This window comes from Balaenoptera borealis (genome assembly GCF_965194805.1).
Source record: "Balaenoptera borealis genome assembly, chromosome: 10".
NCBI lineage: Eukaryota > Metazoa > Chordata > Mammalia > Artiodactyla > Balaenopteridae > Balaenoptera > Balaenoptera borealis.
This window is the reverse complement of record NC_138874.1, coordinates 87,317,764-87,338,839: the sequence shown is the minus strand read 5'-3', so window position 1 is coordinate 87,338,839 and position 21,076 is coordinate 87,317,764. Positions and strand designations below refer to the sequence as shown.

Genomic DNA, 21,076 nt, shown 5'->3' with positions numbered 1-21,076 from the left:
CATCTTTGGATACGCATTCATTCCTAGTCTTCTTCCATCGAGGCCCACAGGACTGCTGGGAATTATGTATGTGTTTGGGGGTGGGAGATATGCCATCTTGTGCCCAGTTACCATGCTTCATATCTGCATCCTTGGTCCCCACTGCAAAATATAAGCATTTCTTTTCTCAGCCTGTGTTCCAGTGTTCCTTGATGGGAACGCTCTGGCATTTTAGGAAAGACAGGTCTTTGTATGGGAGTTTTTCAAGAACTCCAGTCATACACCTCTGGATCCTGCCCATGAAATGCCAGTCATTGTGACTACTCAAAATTTCCTTACACGTTTCCAGATGCCCCAGTGCTGATTCTCTCCTGCGTAGTGGATGCCTCCTTAAGAGGTGTGATTGAATCTGACAGTTGGTTAATTGAAAAAGTTGGCTCGTGTAAGGGAATTATTAAAAAAAGATACATACATAGCATTTTATTTTAACTTAAAACAACGAAAGGTACGTCTTTCACTGATTTTTTAAAAAAATACAGAGCCAGGTCTTGCCTTTGTACCCAGTTGACGTTTCCATCATTTTTACCTTTGAAATTCATAATGCATCTTCTGTATTTTCCAACCTTTTTAAAGTGGAGCAGGAATGTAAAGACCTGTCTGAAGTATCCTAAGTGCAGAATCCTTCTAGATTTGTACATTCGTCCCCCAGTCTTTTATAGTTGTCTCACCCACGCCCAGTTTTATCACTTTTTTTTTAGTGGCTCACCTTACTGAATTTTTCCAAAGTAGTCAACATAATTTTCATAGAAATCATAATTCTTTTAGCTATCATGTTTATTTCTTTATGTGACATTTAAATTGTCTAATTACACTAATAAGGACAACTGACATAGATTTGGGCCACTCCTGGTGGTCACCTGCCAGCTGTGGGTATTAATTAGTCGGCACCTTAGAGGGATTGGAGAGCGTGTCACTCTAGCTCATGGTTTAATAAAACCAGTTCGAGAAATTCTTTTGTACTTTCTGACTTGTGTCCTCACCCTGATTTGACTTGCCACTATTTTTTCCTTCCTACCCTGTCCATACTACCTTGTGGATCACTTCTCTTCCTGTTTTCTCGGGTACTCTGTTCCGTTTGGTAGCCACTCTGCTGTATCTTTAACTTCTCTGCCTTGACCACCCTCACACCTATTCTCCTCTTGATAGCCACAGTGGTCTTTTTAAGGTATCAGTCTGATCATGTCACTTATTTGCTAAAGACTTCTCATTTTCATTGAGGTAAGGTCCAAACCCCATCACATAGTCAATAAAGACCTTCATAATATAGAATCTGGCCCTGTTCTCTTCTCCAACCTCATTTCTTATATCTCACAGTTCATTTGAAGTTCTAGCCATACTGAATTACTTTGAGTCTTTCTAAATACAGTGAATTCCTTTATTTGTGAGCCTTTGCCTTTGCTGTTCCAATGCGTGGAACATTCTTCTAGCTCCCCACCCACCATGCCTTATCTGATCCTTCTCACTACCCTTCCCTACCCCCAGAGCCCCACCCAGCCAAACCTGTAAGTTGCCCCTGTTAGGTGCATTGGAGAAGCACTTGTGTGTCGTGATTGCCCCTTTACTAGTTCCCACTGAACTAATCTCCTTGAGAGTAGAGACTTTGTCTTCAGTTCTGTTCTCACTGCTTCTCTGATATGTATAGGGCCTCTGTAAATATCTGTTGAAAGAATGGGTGATGAATAAGGTAACTAACAAGCAGAAGGGAACAAGAAAAAGAAAAGAGGCTAAAAAACCCTTTTTGTTTAACTATGGCTTGTGTAATGGAATTAGAGTAAAGGATCTTTTTTTTGGTATAAAATCTTAATGCCCTTTCTCTTGTGGTACTGTGAAAATGGCATGAAGCTTCCATAGGCTTTCTTTTCCTAATTATTTTTATTTTACTAATTTTATACATTATTACTATATCAAACCTTTTTTAATTTAATAGGGTGTTTTATAAAATATAAAATACATTGTTTATATAGTGTCGTATCTAGAAAAAAATGAAAGAACGAGGAAATTGACTTTATTTTAAAAATAAGAATTTTTAGCTATTTTCATTTTTCTTCTCCACAATATACTCCTTAAGCTTCTAATTTATTTAGTTTGCTTAGCGATGAATACCCTACCCTACTAATGAGTCTGTTCTTGAAAGATTATCTAAGAAAATATTTCTGAGAGAATTTTAAATGATTTAATGAAAAGGGGGTAAGGGAAACTGTTGGAAGTTACTTGAAAGAAAAATGTTGAGATTTAAGTGAGAAAAAAGTGAGAACTAAGATGCAAGAGCAGTGTGAGCTACATGAATAAAGACTAGAAAACTGTGTCTTGGTTGTGTTGTATTTAGGTATTTCATCTTCACGTCTTTCTGGGCGTATAAGATCTATTATGTCTATGGCTTCATGATGCTGGTGCTGGTCATCCTGTGCATTGTGACCGTCTGTGTGACCATCGTGTGCACATACTTCCTACTAAATGCAGAGGATTATAGGTGGTGAGTATTTATTTCTGGGAAGAACCTCTGGGGACCATAATATTTTTAAATAAGATTCCATTTGAAGTGTATCAAGTGGAGTAAAAGATCTGTATAGAAATTTTCCTCAAGATAGTATAGGGATTTTTTTTTTTCAATTATAAAAATGTTGACTATTTTAGAGGAGAAATAATATCAGTCAAAAAAATTTTTTTTGGTATTAATGAGGGTCATTAGTTTAAACACTAGGAGACAGGTCTGAAAAAGGAAATGGTTTATTTAGGGTCATTTATAATAGGAAATTTGACAACATTTAGGATCTCTCCTTCCAATTCTTAGGCTTTTTCCTCGTTGATATACTTAAATGCCATTGTACATTTGTACATGCATTTGTTTTTAAATATACAGAATCTTAAAGGATGTTTTTATAAAAGTCTTTGCTTTAAAATCTTTCAGTGCCATCCATTCAAAAGCGTTACTTTTTTTCTTCAGGCAATGGACAAGTTTTCTCTCTGCTGCATCAACTGCAATTTATGTTTACATGTATTCCTTTTACTACTATTTTTTCAAAACAAAGTAAGTGGAGACATTTTTTCATTTTGTATTTTAGAAGCTAAGTTTGTCATTTAAATACTAGAATTTAGGCCTTATGTCTAAAGTAAAAATGGATATACTATATATAATTTTTTGGTTTTGTTTCAGGATGTATGGCTTATTTCAGACATCATTTTACTTTGGATATATGGCGGTATTTAGCACAGCCTTAGGGATAATGTGTGGTAAGTTCTGAACTTCCTGGAACATCATGAGTAAATCTTTGAGTGTTTCTGAATTAGAAAAATACAGTAATTGGAAATTAAGAAACTACTTTCTGTTGTTTGATCAGGAATACCAAAATAAACTCAAGCATCTGATTTCAGTCCTTTTGACTATTCCTCAAAATCTAATTTATTACCTCATTGATATCTTTTTTACTTTCCTGTTTTTAGTAATTCTGTGTAGCACTATTTTTATTTTCCATACCACAATTAGTTTCTTATTCATGTTGAGAATTGTTGTTTTTGTTTGTTTGTTTGTTTTGTTTAGATTCTTTGGAAAAGATTATTATGTAAACAGGTTAAGGTTTGGCTGAATGAATTTTGTCTGGAAGTTTCGGTTCCACCGTTCATGGAGGTAGCAGTGTCCAGGAGGCAGCACAGTTGACTGGTTATCAGTACACGCTTGGGGGTCTGTAGACTGGGCTTAAGTTCTGACTGTGCCATCTGTGGTTCTATACCTTGAGCCAGTTCCCCAAGCTCTCCAAGCCTCTGTAAAATGAGGATAATACCACTGTTTCATGGGTCTATCACAATCTTCCCTTAAATGGAAGAGGTAATAGTTATCGCCATATAATAGAGTCTCTAGTATGTGTGAAATAACTAGAAAATAAAGAAAGAACTTTTGGAAGCAGCATGAAAAGTGGAAAAGACATGGACTGAAGAGTCTGAGAGACCTAGATTAAACCTCCATGCTGCCACTCACTGTTTTTTTGTGGCCATGGGAAGGCGTATTAACCTTTCTAAATCTCATTTTCTAATCTATAAAATGGGCATAGCTTTCAGAGTAGTTATTTGTAATAGTGTCATGTGTGTGAAGCACCAAGTGTAATGCAGGTCTGTTATTAGGTGTTAAGAGATAGCCAGTTACATGGGAGACATGGTGGAGAATTTCTGGGAAGAGCTAGACTCAGGGGGAACAATTAGTCCTGGTTGTGAATCGCATTGCCCCTACTTAATAGCCCTGTTACTGTGGCCAAATTATTTAACCTTTCTTCCTCAACATTCTCATTTGCAAAACAGTAGTAATACCTACCTTGCAGGGTTGTGATGAGGAGCCAGTGATTGACTGTGGGTAAACATCAGGTGGATGGCAGATGCTCAGTGAGTGCCGGCTGCTGCTGTTACTGGATTGAGGAGTGCCAAGCATCTTGGGCTGTCCTTCTGTTCTGGGGTTGTGTCTTTGTTTCTGTAGTTTCTTTGGGTTTCTACACCTTGTGTTTTCATCTCAGAGCAATTTCATGACACTGAGTCCTGGCAGAGGTATCTTAAGGGAAAATGTACAAGCAGCTCACTTTTTTTCTGATTCAGGTTTTTACCCAATAAACGAGGCTGATTCCCTAGTTACCTCAAAGGAATGTTGTAAGACTTAAGGACTAATCACTCTGGAGACATTTCCAGATAGTGTACAATTCAGAACTACCCCACACACACACCTTTTTTTTTGGATAATTCTACCTTTAGCTATAGGATGGGCAATAGAATAAGGAAAACAGAATGATCTTGTTAAAACCTAGGTCCTGGTATGACATTTGTGGACCTCTTCAGGGTACCAAGATTGCTTTCTTCCTTCCTCAGAGGAATCTGTTCTGCAGATTGGTAGTTGCCGGAGATGAAGGTGGTCAAAAGGTCCAAACTTCCAATTATAAGATGAATAACTTCTGGGGATGTAATGTACAGTAAGGTGATTAGATTTAATAATACTGTGTTTTATGTTTGTAAGCTGTTAAGAGATTGGTCTTAAAAGTTCTTATCACAAGAAAAACAACCTTTGTAACTATGTGAGGTAATGGATGTTAACTAAATTTATTGAGGTGATCATTTTGCAATACATACATATATCAAATCATTACGATGTCCACCTTAAACTAATATAATGTTACATGATAATTTAAAAAAAAGAATCTATACTCAGCCATAAAAAAGAATGAAATAATGCCTTTTGCAGCAACCTGGATGGACCTAGAGATTATCATACAAGGTGAAGTAAGTCAGACAGAGAAAGAAAAATATCATATAATATCACTTACATGTGGAATATAAAAAATGATACAAATGAACTTATTTACAAAACAGAAACAGACTCACAGATTTAGAAAACAAACTTACAGTTACCAAAGGGGAAAGAGATGGAGGGGAGGGATAAATTAGGAGGTTGGGATTAACATATACACACTACTAGATATAAAATAATCAACAAGGACCTACTGTCTATAGCACAGGGAACTCTACTCAGTACTCTGTAATAACCTTTATGGGAAAAGAATCTGCAAAAGAATAGATATATGTATATGTATAACTAAATCACTTCGCTGTACTACTGAAACTAGCACAACATTGTATATCAACTATACTTCAATATAAGATAAAAATTTTAAAAAAAAGAATCTGTTCTGTTCGTATATACCATGTGTGTGACCACTGTACACACATATACAAATGACACTGACTGTAAAGTAGTAAAACTAATTTCACCAGCTATAAGGGAAGACAGTTCTCTATATTATAGTTACACGTTTTATTTATAGCTGCTGTGATAACCTTTCCTCGTGATAATTAGTTAACCAACTTTGAGGGAAAGATGAATAAGGACTGAAAGCTAAACCTGGATTTGTGTTATATGGGAACATCCTATGTATCCCTTGGCAATCAAAAATTTTGTTTAGTATTATTGGCCATCCTTCCTTCAGAATATTGTTCCCTGAACTCCTCTTTATTTAATCTGAGATCTTTCTTTTTTTTTTTTTGAATTTTTGAATTTTATTTAATTTATTTTTTTATACAGCAGGTTCTTATTAGTCATCAATTTTATACACATCAGTGTATACATGTCAATCCCAATTGCCCAATTTAGCACACCACCATCCCCACCCCCCCACGGCTTTCCCCCCTTGGTGTCCATACGTTGGTGCTCTGCATCTGTGTCTCAACTTTTGCCCTGCAAACCGGTTCATCTGTACCATTTTTCTAGGTTCCACATACACACGTTAAATACGATACTTGTTTTTCTCTTTCTGACTTACTTCACTCTGTATGACAGTCTCTAGATCCATCCATCCACGTCTCAACAAATGACTCAATTTCGTTCCTTTTTATGGCTGAGTAATACTCCATTGTATATAAGTACCACAACCTCTTTATCCATTCGTCTGTCGATGGGCGTTTAGGTTGCTTCCATGACATGGCTATTGTAAATAGTGCTGCAATGAACATTGGGGTGCATGTGTTTTTTGAATTATGGTTTTCTCTGGGTATATGCCCAGTAATGGGATTGCTGGATCATGTGGTAATTCTATTTTTAGTTTTTTAAGGAACCTCCATAGTGGCTGTATCAATTTACGTTCCCACCAACAGTGCAAGAGGGTTCCCTTTTCTCCACACCCTCTCCAGCATTTGTTGTTTGTAGATTTTCTGATGATGCCCATTCTAACTGGTGTGAGGTGATACCTCATTGTAGTTTTGATTTGCATTTCTCTAATAATTAGTGATGTTGAGCAGCTTTTCATGTGCTTCTTGGCCATCTGGATGTCTTCTTTGGAGAAATGTCTATTTAGGTCTTCTTTTTTGGATTGGGTTGTTTGTTTCTTTAATATTGAGGTGCATGAGCTGTTTATATATTTTGGAGATTAATCCTTTGTCCGTTGATTCGTTTGCAAATATTTTCTCCCATTCTGAGGGTTGTCTTTTTGTCTTGTTTATGGTTTCCTTTGCTGTGCAAAAGCTTTTAAGTTTCATTAGGTCCCATTTGTTTATTTTTGTTTTTATTTCCATTACTCTAGGAGGTGAATCAAAAAAGATCTTGCTGTGATTTATGTCAAAGAGTGTTCTTCCTATGTTTTCTTCTAAGAGTTTTATAGTGTCCGGTCTTACATTTAGGTCTCGAATCCATTTTGAGTTTATTTTTGTGTATGGTGTTAGGGAGTGTTCTAATTTCATTCTTTTACATATAGCTGTCCAGTTTTCCCAACACCACTTATTGAAGAGACTGTCTTTTCTCCATTGTATACCCTTGCCTCCTTTGTCATAGATTAGTTTACCATAGGTGCGTGGGTTTATCTCTGGGCTTTCTACCTTGTTCCATTGATCTATGTTTCTGTTTTTGTGCTAGTACCATATTGTCTTGATTACTGTAGCTTTGTAGTACAGTCTGAAGTCAGGGAGTCTGATTCCTCCAGCTCCGTTTTTTTCCCTCAAGACTGCTTTGGCTATTCGGGGTCTTTTGTGTTATCCATACAAATTTCAAGATTTTTTGTTCTAGTTCCGTTAAAAAATGCCATTGGTAATTTGATAGGGATTGCATTGAATCTGTAGATTGCTTTGGGTAGTATAGTCATTTTCACAATATTGATTCTTCCAATCCAAGAACATGGTAGGTATATCTCTCCATCTGTTGGTATCATCTTTAATTTCTTTCATCAGTGTCTTCTAGATTTCTGCATACAGGTCTTTTGTCTCCCTAGGTAGGTTTATTCTTAGGTATTTTATTCTTTGTTTGCAATGGTAAATGGGAGTGTTTCCTTAATTTCTCTTTCAGATTTTTCATCATTAGTGTATAGGAATGCAAGAGATTTCTGTGCATTAATTTTGTATCCTGCAACTTTACCAAATTCATTGATTAGCTCTAGTAGTTTTCTGGTGGCATTTTTAGGATTCTCTATGTACAGTATCATGTCATCTGCAAACAGTGACAGTTTTACATCTTCTTTTCCAATTTGTATTCCTTTTATTTCTTTTTCTTCTCTGATTGCCGTGGCTAGGACTTCCAAAACTGTGTTGAATAATAGTGGTGAGAGTGGCCATCCTTGTCTTGTTCCTGATCTTAGAGGAAATGCTTTCAGTTTTTCACCATTGAGAGTGATGTTTGCTCTGGGTTTGTCGTACATGGCCTTTATTATGTTGAGGTAGGTTCCATTTATGCCCACTTTCTGGAGAGTTTTTATCATAAATGGGTCTTGAATTTTGTCAAAAGCTTTTTCTGCATCTATTGAGATGATCATATGGTTTTTATTCTTCAATTTGTTAATATGGTGTATCACACTGATTGATTTGCATGTATTGAAGAATCCTTGCATCCCTGGGATAAATCCCACTTGATCATGGTGTGTGATCCTTTTAATGTGTTGTTGGATTCTGTTTGCTAGTATTTTGTTGAGGATTTTTGCATCTATATTCATCAGTGATACTGGTCTGTAATTTTCTTTTTTTCTAGTATCTTTGTCTGGTTTTGGCATCAGGGTGATGGTGGCCTCATAGAATGAGTTTGGGAGTGTTCCTTCCTCTGCAGTTTTTTTGAAGAGTTCAAGAAGGATGGGTGTTAGCTCTTCTCTAAATGTTTGAGAGAATTCACCTGTGAAGGCATGTGGTCCTGTACTTTTGTTTGTGGGAAGATTTTTAATCACAGTTTCAATTTCATTACTTGTGGTTGGTCTGTTCATATTTTCTGTTTCTTCCTGGTTCAGTCTTAGAAGGTTATACCTTTCTAAGAATTTGTCCATTTCTTCCATGTTGTCCATTTTATTGGCATAGAGTTGCTTGTAGTAGTCTCTTAGGATGCTTTGTATTTCTGCGGTGTCTGTTGTAACTTCTCCTTTTTCATTTCTAATTTTACTGATTTGAGTCCTCTCCCTCTTTTTGGTGATGAGTCTGGCTAATGGTTTATCAATTTTGTTTATCTTCTCCAAGAACCAGCTTTTAGTTTTATTGATCTTTGCTATTGCTTTCTTTGTTTCTATTTCATTTATTTCTGCTCTGATCTTTATGATTTCTTTCCTTCTGCTAACTTTGGGTTTTGTTTGTTCTTCTTTCTCTAGTTCCTTTAGGTGTAAGTTTAGATTGTTTATTTGAGATTTTCCTTGTTTCTTGAGGTAGGCTTGTATAGCTATAAACTTCCCTCTTAGAACTGCTTTTGCTGCATCCCATAGGTTTTGTATCATCATGTTTTCGTTGTCATTTGTCTCTAGGTATTTTTTGATTTCCTCTTTGATTTCTTCAGTGATCTCTTGGTTATTTAGTAACGTATTGTTTAGCCTCCATGTGTTTGTGTTTTTTACGTTGTTTTCCCTGTAATTCATTTCTAATCTCATAGCATTGTGGTCAGAAAAGATGCTTGATATGATTTCAATTTTCTTAAATTTACTGAGGCTTGATTTGTGACCCAAGATGTGATCTATCCTGGAGAATGTTCTGTGCGCACTTGAGAGGAAAGTGTAATCTGCTGTTTTTGGATGGAATGTCCTATAAGTATCAATGAAATCTATCTGGTCTATTGTGTCATTTAAAGCTTCTATTTGCTTATTTATTTTCATTTTGGATGATCTGTCCATTGGTGTAAGTGAGGTGTTAAAGTCTCCCACTATTATTGTGTTACTGTCGATTTCCTCTTTTAGAGCTGTTAGCAGTTGCCATATGTGTTGAGGTGCTCCTATGTTGGGTGCATATATATTTATAATTGTTATATCATCTTCTTGGATTGATCCCTTGATCATTATGTAGTGTCCTTCCTTGTCTCTTGTAACATTCTTTATTTTAAAGTCTATTTTATCTGATATGAGTATTGCTACTCCAGCTTTCTTTTGATTTCCATTTGCATGGAATATCTTTTTCCATCCCCTCACTTTCAGTTGGCATGTGTCCCTAGGTCTGAAGTGGGTCTCTTGTAGACAGCATATAGATGGGTCCTGTTTTTGTATCCATTCAGCAAGCCTGTGTCTTTGGTTGGAGCATTTAATCCATTCACGTTTCAGGTAATTATCGATATGTATGTTCCTATTACCATTTTCTTAATTGTTTTGGGTTTGTTTTTGTAGGTCCTTTTCTTCTCTTGTGTTTCCCACTTAAGAGAAGTTCCTTTAGCATTTGTTGTAGAGCTGGTTTGGTGGTGCAGAATTCTCTTAGCTTTTGCTTGTCTGTAAAGCTTTTGGTTTCTCCATCAAATCTGAGTGAGATCCTTGCCGGGTAGGGTAATCTTGGTTGTAGGTTCTTCTCTCTTGTCACTTTAAGTATATCATGCCGCTCCCTTCTGGCTTGTAGAGTTTCTGTTGAGAAATCAGCTGTTAACCTTATGGGAGTTCCCTTGTATGTTATTTGTCGTTTCTCCCTTGCTGCTTTCAGTAACTTTTCTTTGTCTTTAATTTTTGCTAATTTGATTACTATGTGTCTTGGTGTGTTTCTCCTTGGATTTATCCTGTATGGGACTCTCTGTGCTTCCTGGACTTGGGTGGCTATTTCCTTTCCCATGTTAGGGAAGTTTTCGACTATAATCTCTTCAAATATTTTCTCGGGTCCTTTCTCTCTCTCGTCTCCTTCTGGGACCCCTATAATGCGAATGTTGTTGTGTTTAATGTTGTCCCAGAGGTCTCTTAGGCAGTCTTCATTTCTTCTCATTCTTTTTTCTTTATTCTGTTCCACAGCAGTGAATCCACCATTCTGTCTTCCAGGTCACTTATCCGTTCTTCTGCCTCAGTTATTCTGCTATTGATTCCTTCTAGCGTAGTTTTCATTTTAGTTATTGTATTGTTCATCTCTGTTTGTTTGTTCTTTAATTCTTCTAGGTGTTTGTTCTTTAATTCTTCTAGGTCTTTGTTAAATATTTCTTGCATCTTCTCGATCTTTGCCTCCATTCTTTTCCGAGGTCCTGGATCATCTTCACTATCATTATTGTGAATTCTTTTTCTGGAAGGTTGCCTGTCTCCACTTCATTTAGTTGTTTTTCTGGGGTTTTATCTTGTTCCTTCATCTGGTGCATAGCCCTCTGCCTTTTCATCTTGTCTGTCTTTCTGTGAATGTGGTTTTTGTTCCACAGGCTGCACGATTGTAGTTCTTCTTGCTTCTGCTGTCTGCCCTCTGGTGGATGAGGGTATCTAATAGGTTTGTCTAAGTTTCCTGATGGGAGGGACTGGTGGTGGGTAGAGCTGACTGTTGCTCTGGTGGGCAGAGCTCAGTAAAACTTTAATCCGCTTGACTGTTGATGGGTGGGGCTGGGTTCCCTCCCTGTTGGTTGTTTGGCCTGAGGCAACCCAACACTGGAGCCTACCTGGGCTCTTTGGTGGGGCTAATGACAGACTCTGGGAGGGCTCACGCCAAGGAGTACTTCCCAGAACTTCTGCTGCCAGTGTACTTGTCCCCACGGTGGGCCATAGCCACCCCCCGCCTCCACAGGAGACCTTCCAACACTAGTAGGTAGGTCTGGTTCAGTCTCCCCTGGGGTCACTGCTCCTTCCCCTGGGTCCCGATGCGTACACTACTTTGTGTGTGCCCTCCAATAGTGGAGTCTCTGTTTCCCCCAGTCCTGTTGAAGTCCTGCAGTCAAATCCCACTAGCCTTCAAAGTTTGATTCTCTAGGAATTCCTCCACCTGTTGCCGGACCCCCAGGTTGGGAAGCCTGACGTGGGGCTCAGAACCTTCACTCCAGTGGCTGGACTTCTGTGGTATAAGTGTTCTCCAGTCTGTGAGTCACCCACCCAGCAGTTATGGGATTTGATTTTACTGTGATTGTGCCCCTCCTGCCGTCTCATTGTGGCTTCTCCTTTGTCTTTGGATGTGGGGTATCTTTTTTGGTGAGTTCCAGTGTCTTCCTGTCGATGATTGTCTAGCAGGTAGTTGTGATTCTGGTGTTCTCACAAGAGGGAGTGAGAGCACGTCCTTCTACTCCGCCATCTTGGTTCCTCCTCTGAGATCTTTCTTGATTATCACCAGCAATCAATGAGGTATGGAGTCATGGGATTATGCAGAAGGTTACTTTTTTCTTGAATCTTTCTATAATATGATTTTAGGAAAACCTGGAGAGGTAATATCTTGACATTTACAAAGAAAATGGAATTAATTTAGCTAAAGTTTTTGAACGCATTTCCTGTTGAAATTTCATCTTACTGCCTAACAGTCTTGGCACATTTACAGTTCCCTGCTGTTCTGGCGGTGTCCCAACATTTATTCTTTAAAGGGTTTATATGCCTTCAGTGCTAATTTGTGTTTTGGGAGGAGGGGAAACAGTTCACAGTGGAAATGATTAAAATGTCATCATAATACAAAAATTATACATACGCATCAGGTTATGTTGCTGAAATGCTTTTTCAGTCAGTAATTGAAAGAAAAATATTTGTTGATTTTTTTTTTAATGTAGGAAAAATAAATAATTATGTTAAGGTGGGAAATAATTAGATATTGTTGTAGCCTTTATATTTTGAGCATAGCATTTTAGTTTTAAGGAAATTAAGTTTAAAAGTGTATTATTCCCAAGACATTTACTTTTCTAGAGAGCATATTCAGTATCTTCCTTTTATAAAGCCAGATTTTTATAAGCTTATTCTTGAGATACTCATAAGATTAGGAAAAATGATACTCTAGGTTGACACTGTTTTGCTTTTAAGCATATCTCTGCTCAAAAGGGAACAATGTTTTCTAAGTCGGGAAAACTGGATTTGGTTATTGGACTAGTGTTGTATTATGCAAGTTAAATTTTTGATTCTACTTAAAATTTTATAGATTTTTTATAAGAATTCAGGTTTATTTTTATAAATTGAATGGTGTTTTCTCTTACCTTGTAAGGACTTGTATATAATTATTTCAAAATGAATTATCACTATTTTCAAGTGTAGTATAATTATTTCATATTAAAAAATAAATGTCTTCATTGCAAAAATAGGTTTGCTTTGTTTGGATGGGTTTTTAAAAATATTTTCAATATTTAATTATGGGGAATTTTCAAATATATACAAAAAGAGGAACAGAAATATATATGTAGTGAGTCCCCATGTACCTAACACACCTAACACCTCAGTAATTATCAACTGGTAGCCAATCTTGTCTTATTTATAGTCCCACCTTACCCCGCTTTTTTTCTGACATGAATCTTGGACCTCATGTTATTTAAACTGTAAATATTTCAGTGTGTGTGTGTGTATAAAATGTGCAATGTTTATATACTATATTATAATTATTATATAACTATAATATGTAAGAATGCAGTTATATAATATATAATGTTATTTCAGTATATATTCAATATATAAGTATAATTTATTAATATGCTCAAATATTCACTTAGTATTCAAATTTACCCCACACATCCTTATTTCTCTTTTAATACAGTTTGTTTGCATCAAGATCCAGTTTGCTCTCTTTTCCCGTGCAATTATTTAAGAAACTTGGGTTTTGGTTGGTTTGTTTGTTTTAATTCCTGTAGTGTTTTTCACACTCTGGATTTTGCTGATTATATCCCTAAGGTGTTATTTAATGTTCTCTATGTACTTCTTCCCCCCCATATTTTCTGTAAAGTGGTAGTTAGATCTACAGACTTGATCATACTCAAGAATATTAATACTTGTCCAAGAATACTTAGCAGGTGGTTTGTGAACTTTCATAAGGAGGCACTTAATGTCTGGTTGTCTCTGTGAGGTTAGGAGCCATTGATAATTATTGCCTAGCTTAAATAAGTCCTTAGGGGTTATAATATTCTCATTCTGTTGTTCCTTTTATATTTATTAGCTGGGATACTTCTCTAAGGAGAAACTTCCTTTTATCAGCCATTTGGTTCCCTTGAGGTACAGTTTACATACGTAAAGGCAGAAGAGACTTATTTTTTTTCCTTGCATACACCAGTTGGGCAAATAAAAGTTAGTTCAGAGGTGGACAATTAGGTGTATATGTGTGTGTCGTTAACTCATGGAAGATTTACTTTTAGACTTTGAATAATGGGCTTAGGTGGTAAATTCCTAAATCCAGTGGAGAATCTTCTCTATGATATGAATGACCAACTGTCTTGTTTTAAAGATCCCTTAGTATTTGCTGTAAAGAGCTATACAGTTAATTAATTCATTCAACAAATATTTATTGACTATCTTATCATGTGCCAAGTACTTTTTTAGGCCCAGGAGGCAGAAACTTAATTTAACAAAACAGACAAAAAACACCCCTGCTCTCTGGTGTTTTGGGTCCCATTTGAAGCTAATTATTCAAAAACTTGTGATCTACTTACCTGTCTCTCTTATGCATGTCTTCAAATGCCTGCCTTTCTACCAATCACATAGCCTCTACAATTTAAACATGAAAAAAGAAGCCTCCTCCCTAGAGCTTCAAATGGCACTGGGTCGTGGTTCTCAGTGCTTCCCTGGGAGAATCCCCAGTCACTTCTTACTGAATTATCCATAAGGTATCATATGGTTTGGGGAACATGTTAATATTGTTTTAATGACCTAGAAAAATCTATGCTTAAATTTTAAAAAAAACATGTTTTTTTCATTTAACAAATTTTTGTCATTCTGAAATTATTCTTTATAAGAGATTAATTCATATAGTTCATAATTTCATGTATTGATATTTAATTATAAAAATACTACATCAGGTCAAACTTGGTGTATGACAGTAACAGGTGACTTGCAGAACAAATGACACTATTTTAATAAGTTCAGAGAGAATACTAACAAAAGATGTTATTCTTGGAAAAAGAATAGCTTTTCAGAGCAGAGAGCATTTAGTGTTTGTTTGTAAATGATGGATACTGCTCTGTATGTATTTGTTTCAAAACATCTAATTTTATCTTTACAGGAGCAATTGGTTACATGGGAACAAGTGCCTTTGTCCGAAAAATCTATACTAATGTGAAAATTGACTAAAGACCCAAGAAAACCTGGAACTTCGGATCAATTTCTCTTTCACAGGGGTGGAACTTGCACAGCAAAAAAAGCGCAAGAAGAGATTTGGGCTTTAATACTGGGTACTTTGTGGGTCTCTCTTTCATGGATGGCTTAAAGTAACATCTATTTCCATTGATCCTAGGTTCTTAACTGACTGCTTTCTCCAACTGTTCACAGCAAATGCTTGGATTTTATGCAGTAGGCATTACTACAGTACATGGCTAATCTTCCCAAAAACTAGCTCATTAAAGATGAAACAGACCAGCTCTCTTCAGTGAAGAGGACAAATAGTTTATTTAAAGCATTTGTTCCAATAAAATAAATAGAGGGAAACTTGGATGCTAAAATTACATGAATAGAAATCTTCCTGGCACTAGTGTTTCTACGTTATTGAAAAATGATGTTCCAGAAAGATTAATTTTTTCTCTTATTTTTACTGCCATCGTCAACTTATTGTGGGACGTTTTTATATATTGAACCTGGGTTCTTTTTTGACCTGCCTTTTTTTTTTTTTTTCCCAATTCAACTGCATCCTTTTTTTTTTTTTCACAGAGAGAATTTAAAAATATTAAATCCTGCGTGTAATATATCTGCTGTCATCTTAGTTGGACCAACTTCCCATTTATTTATCTTAAAACTATCCAGTTATATCTTAATTCCATCCAAAGAAGATACAGTCTGAAGATAGAGGTGTACTCTCTACAATGCAATTTACTGTACAGTTAGAAAGCAAAGTATTAAATGGAGGAGATATTTGTTTTTATTAAACATTTTGTGATTTAGATAAACTACATTTTAACTGAATGTCTAAAGTGATTATCTGCCCCCTCCCCCCAAGTTAGTCTTACATCTTTTTTGGGTTTGAATGAAGGTTTTACATAAGAAATTATTAAAAACAAGGGGGGTGGGTAATAAATGTATATAACATTAAATAATGTAACGTAGGTGTAGATTCCCAAATGCATTTGGATGTACAGATTGACTACGGAGTACTTTTTTCTGATATGATTGGTGTAGAAATGTGTGAATTTGGGTGGCTTTTTACATCTTGCCTACCACTGCATGAAACATTGGGGTTTCTTCAAAATGTGTGTGTTCATACTTCTTTTGGGAGGGGGGATTGTTTTCTTTGTTTTTTTCCTGAGACTCCTACAGGAGCTGAATTTGTAATTTAGAAACATTTAATTTTGTTAATCCTGTCTGGGGCACTTAAGTAACATCTAAAGCGTTACTGCTTTAGAATGTTAAAATAAAACTTCCTGACCAAATTGTTTTGTGAAAATACATGTGTTTGCAATTTGAAGATATCTTTTCAAAAGGCAATTACTGAATGCAAATTTTTTACTCTACTATAAACCATGCTTTTCTAATACAGGGGACAATTACTTTAAAATCCCCAAACTTGCTTACATCTAGATTATCCAGTACAGTCACAAAGTGAATGAGAAGCCCTTTGAGTGAAATTGTGGCACAAAATCTGTTCAGGTTGGTGTACCATGTAAAGTGGGGATGGGTAAAAGTGGTTAGCTTACTAGGGGATGAGCAAATAAAGGTTATAGTTTTCTAAGAGAAGTAACTTTAATTTTGAATACATCTTTCTGGAACGATCCATAATGTGAAGTTTTCCTAGAACCATTGAGTTTCTAGTTTAATAGTTTGCTATGCAAATGACCACCTAAACAAACAATACTGTATATTGGTATTTTTAGAAAGACTCGAAACAGCTGTAATTTAAACCTTAATGTGAAACTCATGCCATTCAGAGTTACATGAGGTGTTTTCATTACAAAATATGTTTCTATAAATTAAGAGACTCTTCATCCTATAATGTAGCATGTAAGGACTATAAAGGGTGAAAAGTTTGATTTCTTACTACTTAAGTATGGCTGACATGAACAAACAGAAATTTGATCAAAAGCTGTAGGTAAATCCTCTTCTCCAAACCAAAATATTATATTAAGTGTAATCTACTGGTTCCTCCATTTTCTCTTTCTTCTCACACCTGCCTTTAAGATCTTATAAGAAAAGGAACTAAAAGTCAGTACTTAATGGCTTATATTATGTAACTTTTAAACTATGTGTTAAGTACCTATAAGAACATAGAGTCTGATAGATTGTAAATTGGGTGGCAAGCTTCTGTCTTAATAAAATGAAATTTGTTTCTCATGAATCTTGCAGGTAAGATGTAGGGTTTTTAAAGAATGAGTGGTTTAGCTGCTTTCAGGTACACCAATTCTTTTACTAAATTGATCTGTATTTAAAGTCCTTTGGAATCTTCACTGAAAAATAATTTTCTAATTTCCAAATACATTAAGAGCTCCATTAAAATGAGTATAAGTCACCTTGAAAAGTCCTTTAAAAAATAGGTTTTGGTTTATGGCTTCATAGAGGGGCTGGGTGTGTGTGTGTGTCTCTTGAAGAAGATGTAATCCACAAATAGTTTAGCTCCCTAGCTCTCAGTTGTAGAATGGTAAAATATGTTATTTAAGTTAATTAAAGGGTAGGTAGGGTTTTTCCACTCCGTAAATGCTAGTTGTCTTTCATTTGTTAACATTTGCTCAACTTATCAGCTGATGCTTTGAACACTCTCAAAAACTGGGTATTTGTATCCGTAAGGACGCTTCTCCTGAAATTTAGGTACATTAGTAAGTGACATTGTTAATACATATATCCTAGTACAAGAGTAGGATAAGGTGGAAGTGTAATGGCTGGAAGGGTGGTAAAGCATTCTTTAGTATATCATGTTGGACTCCTAGATCGTGCTGAGTTTGCCCGTAAATTGAGCCCCATGCCCTTAGAATTCATTATATTGTGGTGATTTCTGAACCTAGTGAACGGTATGCTTGAGTGTTTTCCATTGCGAGTGGATGGCCCTCTTTCTAAAGGTGGCTGCTGCAAATTCCAGTTCTTCCAAAAGCCCCTTTATTCAGGGTTTATCCACAAATTGTATTCATTTCGATAAAGCTTTTGTTTCCTAAATGTTTATTGATCACCTTATGCCAAATGTCTTGCAAATAAATATTATTTTAAGATTTCCTGAATTTTTACAAATGTAAAAAAGGAAAAAATGTATTAATGTCATTTGTTCAGGAAAAGCTATATACCGAAGGGCTTCTGTATATGAATTCTGGGAAAGAAAAGCCTATTTGTAATCTATACACTGCAGTTCCATCTGGGTTTTAAGTTTAGATTTCAGCGTGTCTTAGTGCTTCATTCTGTTGATTTATTGGAACACGTAATAAATAGGAGTAGTGACATACGAGAACACAAGTATTCATTAATGTTTTATATCTTCTTAAAAATTGCATACTTTTGAAGCTATATTTTAGCAATCGAGATGTTAAGGAGATCAGAGAAGTGAAAATTTATAAAGATTGTTTGGAAGTGTGTATAGAAATAGACGAGATTTAGAGGTAGGGTAGTTCAGAAAGTTGACATATAGCTGCAGAAATTTTATAAAATTTAAATTCAGTATGAGGAATAACTCTTGTTCTCTCCTATGAGCATTTTCTAAAAGCCATCTAATTTGACATTCTCTTTGGAACTGTAGGCAGAATTGTGCAAAGACAAAAGTAAAGTTTTAAGTTTCACTTAAAGTTATAAGTTCTTGTTTCACTGTATTAGGAGATGGAAATAAACTGTTGTGAAGAATGTTTACCTTGAAGTACTGGTGAACGAGTCTTGCTAATAATTGACTGATAAAGCAGCATTCTGTGTGTTAACTGTAATTCATCAGTTTAGGTCATTTGAAAGTTATAAACATTACAAGTAAGAGCTTAGGCAAGGAGGAAATAACATGGCGTTCTATTTGAAGGACAACAGAGTATCTTTGGAAAAGCAGTCCCACTTGGGATTTTCAACTGTGTCAAACATGAATCTATAAATCCCCACAGAGTACAGACAATCGGTGACAGAGTTGAAAGGAAACAGTTAATGCTCAATGATTACTTCCATTTTTGTACCCACCCGTGATTTGTGTAGGCCATATTCCAACTGGCTTTTTAGTAATAGAAATCCAGTGCACTATATAATGTATCACATTTGAAGTTCTAACCTAGTCTGTTAATCTAACTGAAGTTGGATTTTTAAAAAGTAATAAAAAGTCAAATGTTCTTCCCTTGGATGCTTTATTTATTTCCTTTTTGAAACAGGTGAACCAAGCATAAGGGATAACCCATTATTATTGGCACGCATATGAAGAGATTACTAATAGCTTTCCACAATTAAATAAAGCAGGGGTCAGCAAACTTTCTGTAAAGAGCCTGATTGGAAATATTTGAGGCTTTGAGAGTTGTACAGTCTCCGTAACAACTGCTCTACCATTGTAGCACAACAGCCATGGGAGAAAGTACATCAACTAATGAGCATGGCTGTGTTCCAATAAAACAACAAAAACAGCCAGTGGGCCATAGTGGGCTGACCCCTGAAACAAAGGATTTAAAATTTGAGATTTGGTTTTTTCCCCCAGCTTTATATTTTGACAAAAAAAAAAGTACAGAAAATGGAAAGAATGGTACAATGAACAAGGTTTGTCTTTTTAAGAAATGATTTTTCTCTTTTATTACCATTCCTTTGACTTTCTTTATATACAAACTCTGACTCCTGCATTCAAACCCCCATTACCCCTATGCCTGTCATTCTCCTGATTGGTAATGCATTGCATTTGTCTAGTACTTATTACTGTTTCACAACAATTTCACATATGTTTTCTCACAACTATCCTGTGAAGCTGATAGGGTAGACAGCTACATTTTATAGGTAAGAAACTAGAGCAGCTAAAGAGTTTCTTATTTTTAGCCCAGAAGTAATCAAAATTAGGGTCCTATTGTCTTGACTGGTGTAACTGTAAAATGGGGATATCACTTCTCCAGCCTATGGAAGAGATAATATTGGAAATATTGTCATAGAGATCATACCGGAAATGAGTGTTCTATACCAACGGAAGGGATTATTTTTATTGTACTACATCAAAATTAGTGGTTAGTTTCTGCAGGTCTATTTGTACTTTTTTTTCATCTTTGGTTTTAACTAGTTATTTAAATTACTGTCAACCTCCTTGGTTCTTTTCTCCCCTTGATTTTATTACCAGACTCAGTTGGCACGTATTATGCTTGGCAATCCCTGTTAGCCAAATAGTTATATTGGTGCAAATTTGAGTTACTTTTGATCTCTTTAGTGAACACTTTTTTGTCTGATTAGGAAACTAGGAGTATAAAGGAATCTGCTCTACAACCACCTTCTGGATTTCAAAGTGAGAACTTTTATTAAATAGCTAATCTACAGTTTGACATTAGAAAAGGGGGAGGGAATAAGCTTGCATTGGGACACATGGAGTCAACGGTGGTAATGTAGTCTACAAACGTTTTTAAAGTTATTTTCAAAGTGTTGCATGCTTAAAGTGATAGGAGTTTCAAATTTTTAAAATGGAGGACATGGTTGTAGGGAGAACTTGATGTAAGTCATTTAAACTGGCCAATGTTGCAGTTCTTAGTGGCTCAGTCTAAGCCACTAAGATTATGGGACTTAACCTTGGAGGTCACTGAAGGGAAGAGAGGGTCTAGAGAGTAAGACGTGGAAGGCGCTTTCCAAGTTAGAGTTGGTCAGACGGGTCTGCTGCAGGCTAGAGACCCAGAAGGGTAGGATAGACATAAATAGGTAAGTGTCATAGGTGTGGTAGTTGCAGTAATGGTGGCATGAAGATGCAGGCTGTGTGGTTATGAAGTTGTCCCCGGCAAGGACATGGAGGTGTGAAGCAGCAAGGCCCTGTTAGGATGACTGCAAGGTGTTTAATGCAACAAGAGTGGAGAGACGGAGGTGGCAAGAGCCAAGGCTGGAATCCACGTGGAAGGACGGCCTGGTGGTGGATGGAGGACCTGACGTGCCACCCTTACGGGCTTGGGTAGAGGTTTCAGAGAGCCACAGAAGGTTTTCAGCAGCTGCTAAAAATTGTAACAGTATTAAATATTTTTAAAACTCAAAGTACCTTCTCAGTGGTCAGTTAATGTAAACTAAGAAATGAACCAGCAAATGAGAGTGCCCGCTTTACCCTGGAGGATCTGCTCCCTGCCTTGGAGAAGATGGTGTATAGTAACCTGGAAAGGCACGAGGAGGAGAAAGTGGCCTCTGTGGAGTAGGTAAGG

At 36.2% G+C, this 21,076-nt stretch overlaps 1 protein-coding gene across 3 annotated transcripts in view; it reads left to right on the top strand.

Moving 5' to 3' along the window:
* TM9SF3 (transmembrane 9 superfamily member 3) overlaps nt 1-19,048 on the top strand; it is a 76,136-nt gene extending 57,088 nt beyond the window's left edge. The window contains exons 12-16 of one of the 3 annotated variants that reach the window (XR_014248805.1): nt 2,366-2,512; nt 2,984-3,067; nt 3,194-3,270; nt 4,885-4,990; nt 14,848-19,048. Coding sequence is in view for 2 of the 3 variants with exons in the window: in XM_082406529.1 (XP_082262655.1) it covers nt 2,366-2,512; nt 2,984-3,067; nt 3,194-3,270; nt 14,848-14,915 (376 nt within the window). In the remaining variant the exon portion in view is untranslated. The remainder of the gene's footprint in view (nt 1-2,365; nt 2,513-2,983; nt 3,068-3,193; nt 3,271-4,884; nt 4,991-14,847) is intronic. The other 2 variants (XM_082406529.1, XM_082406530.1) reach the window with 2 other exon arrangements.
* Nucleotides 19,049-21,076: the final 2,028 nt, after the last annotated feature.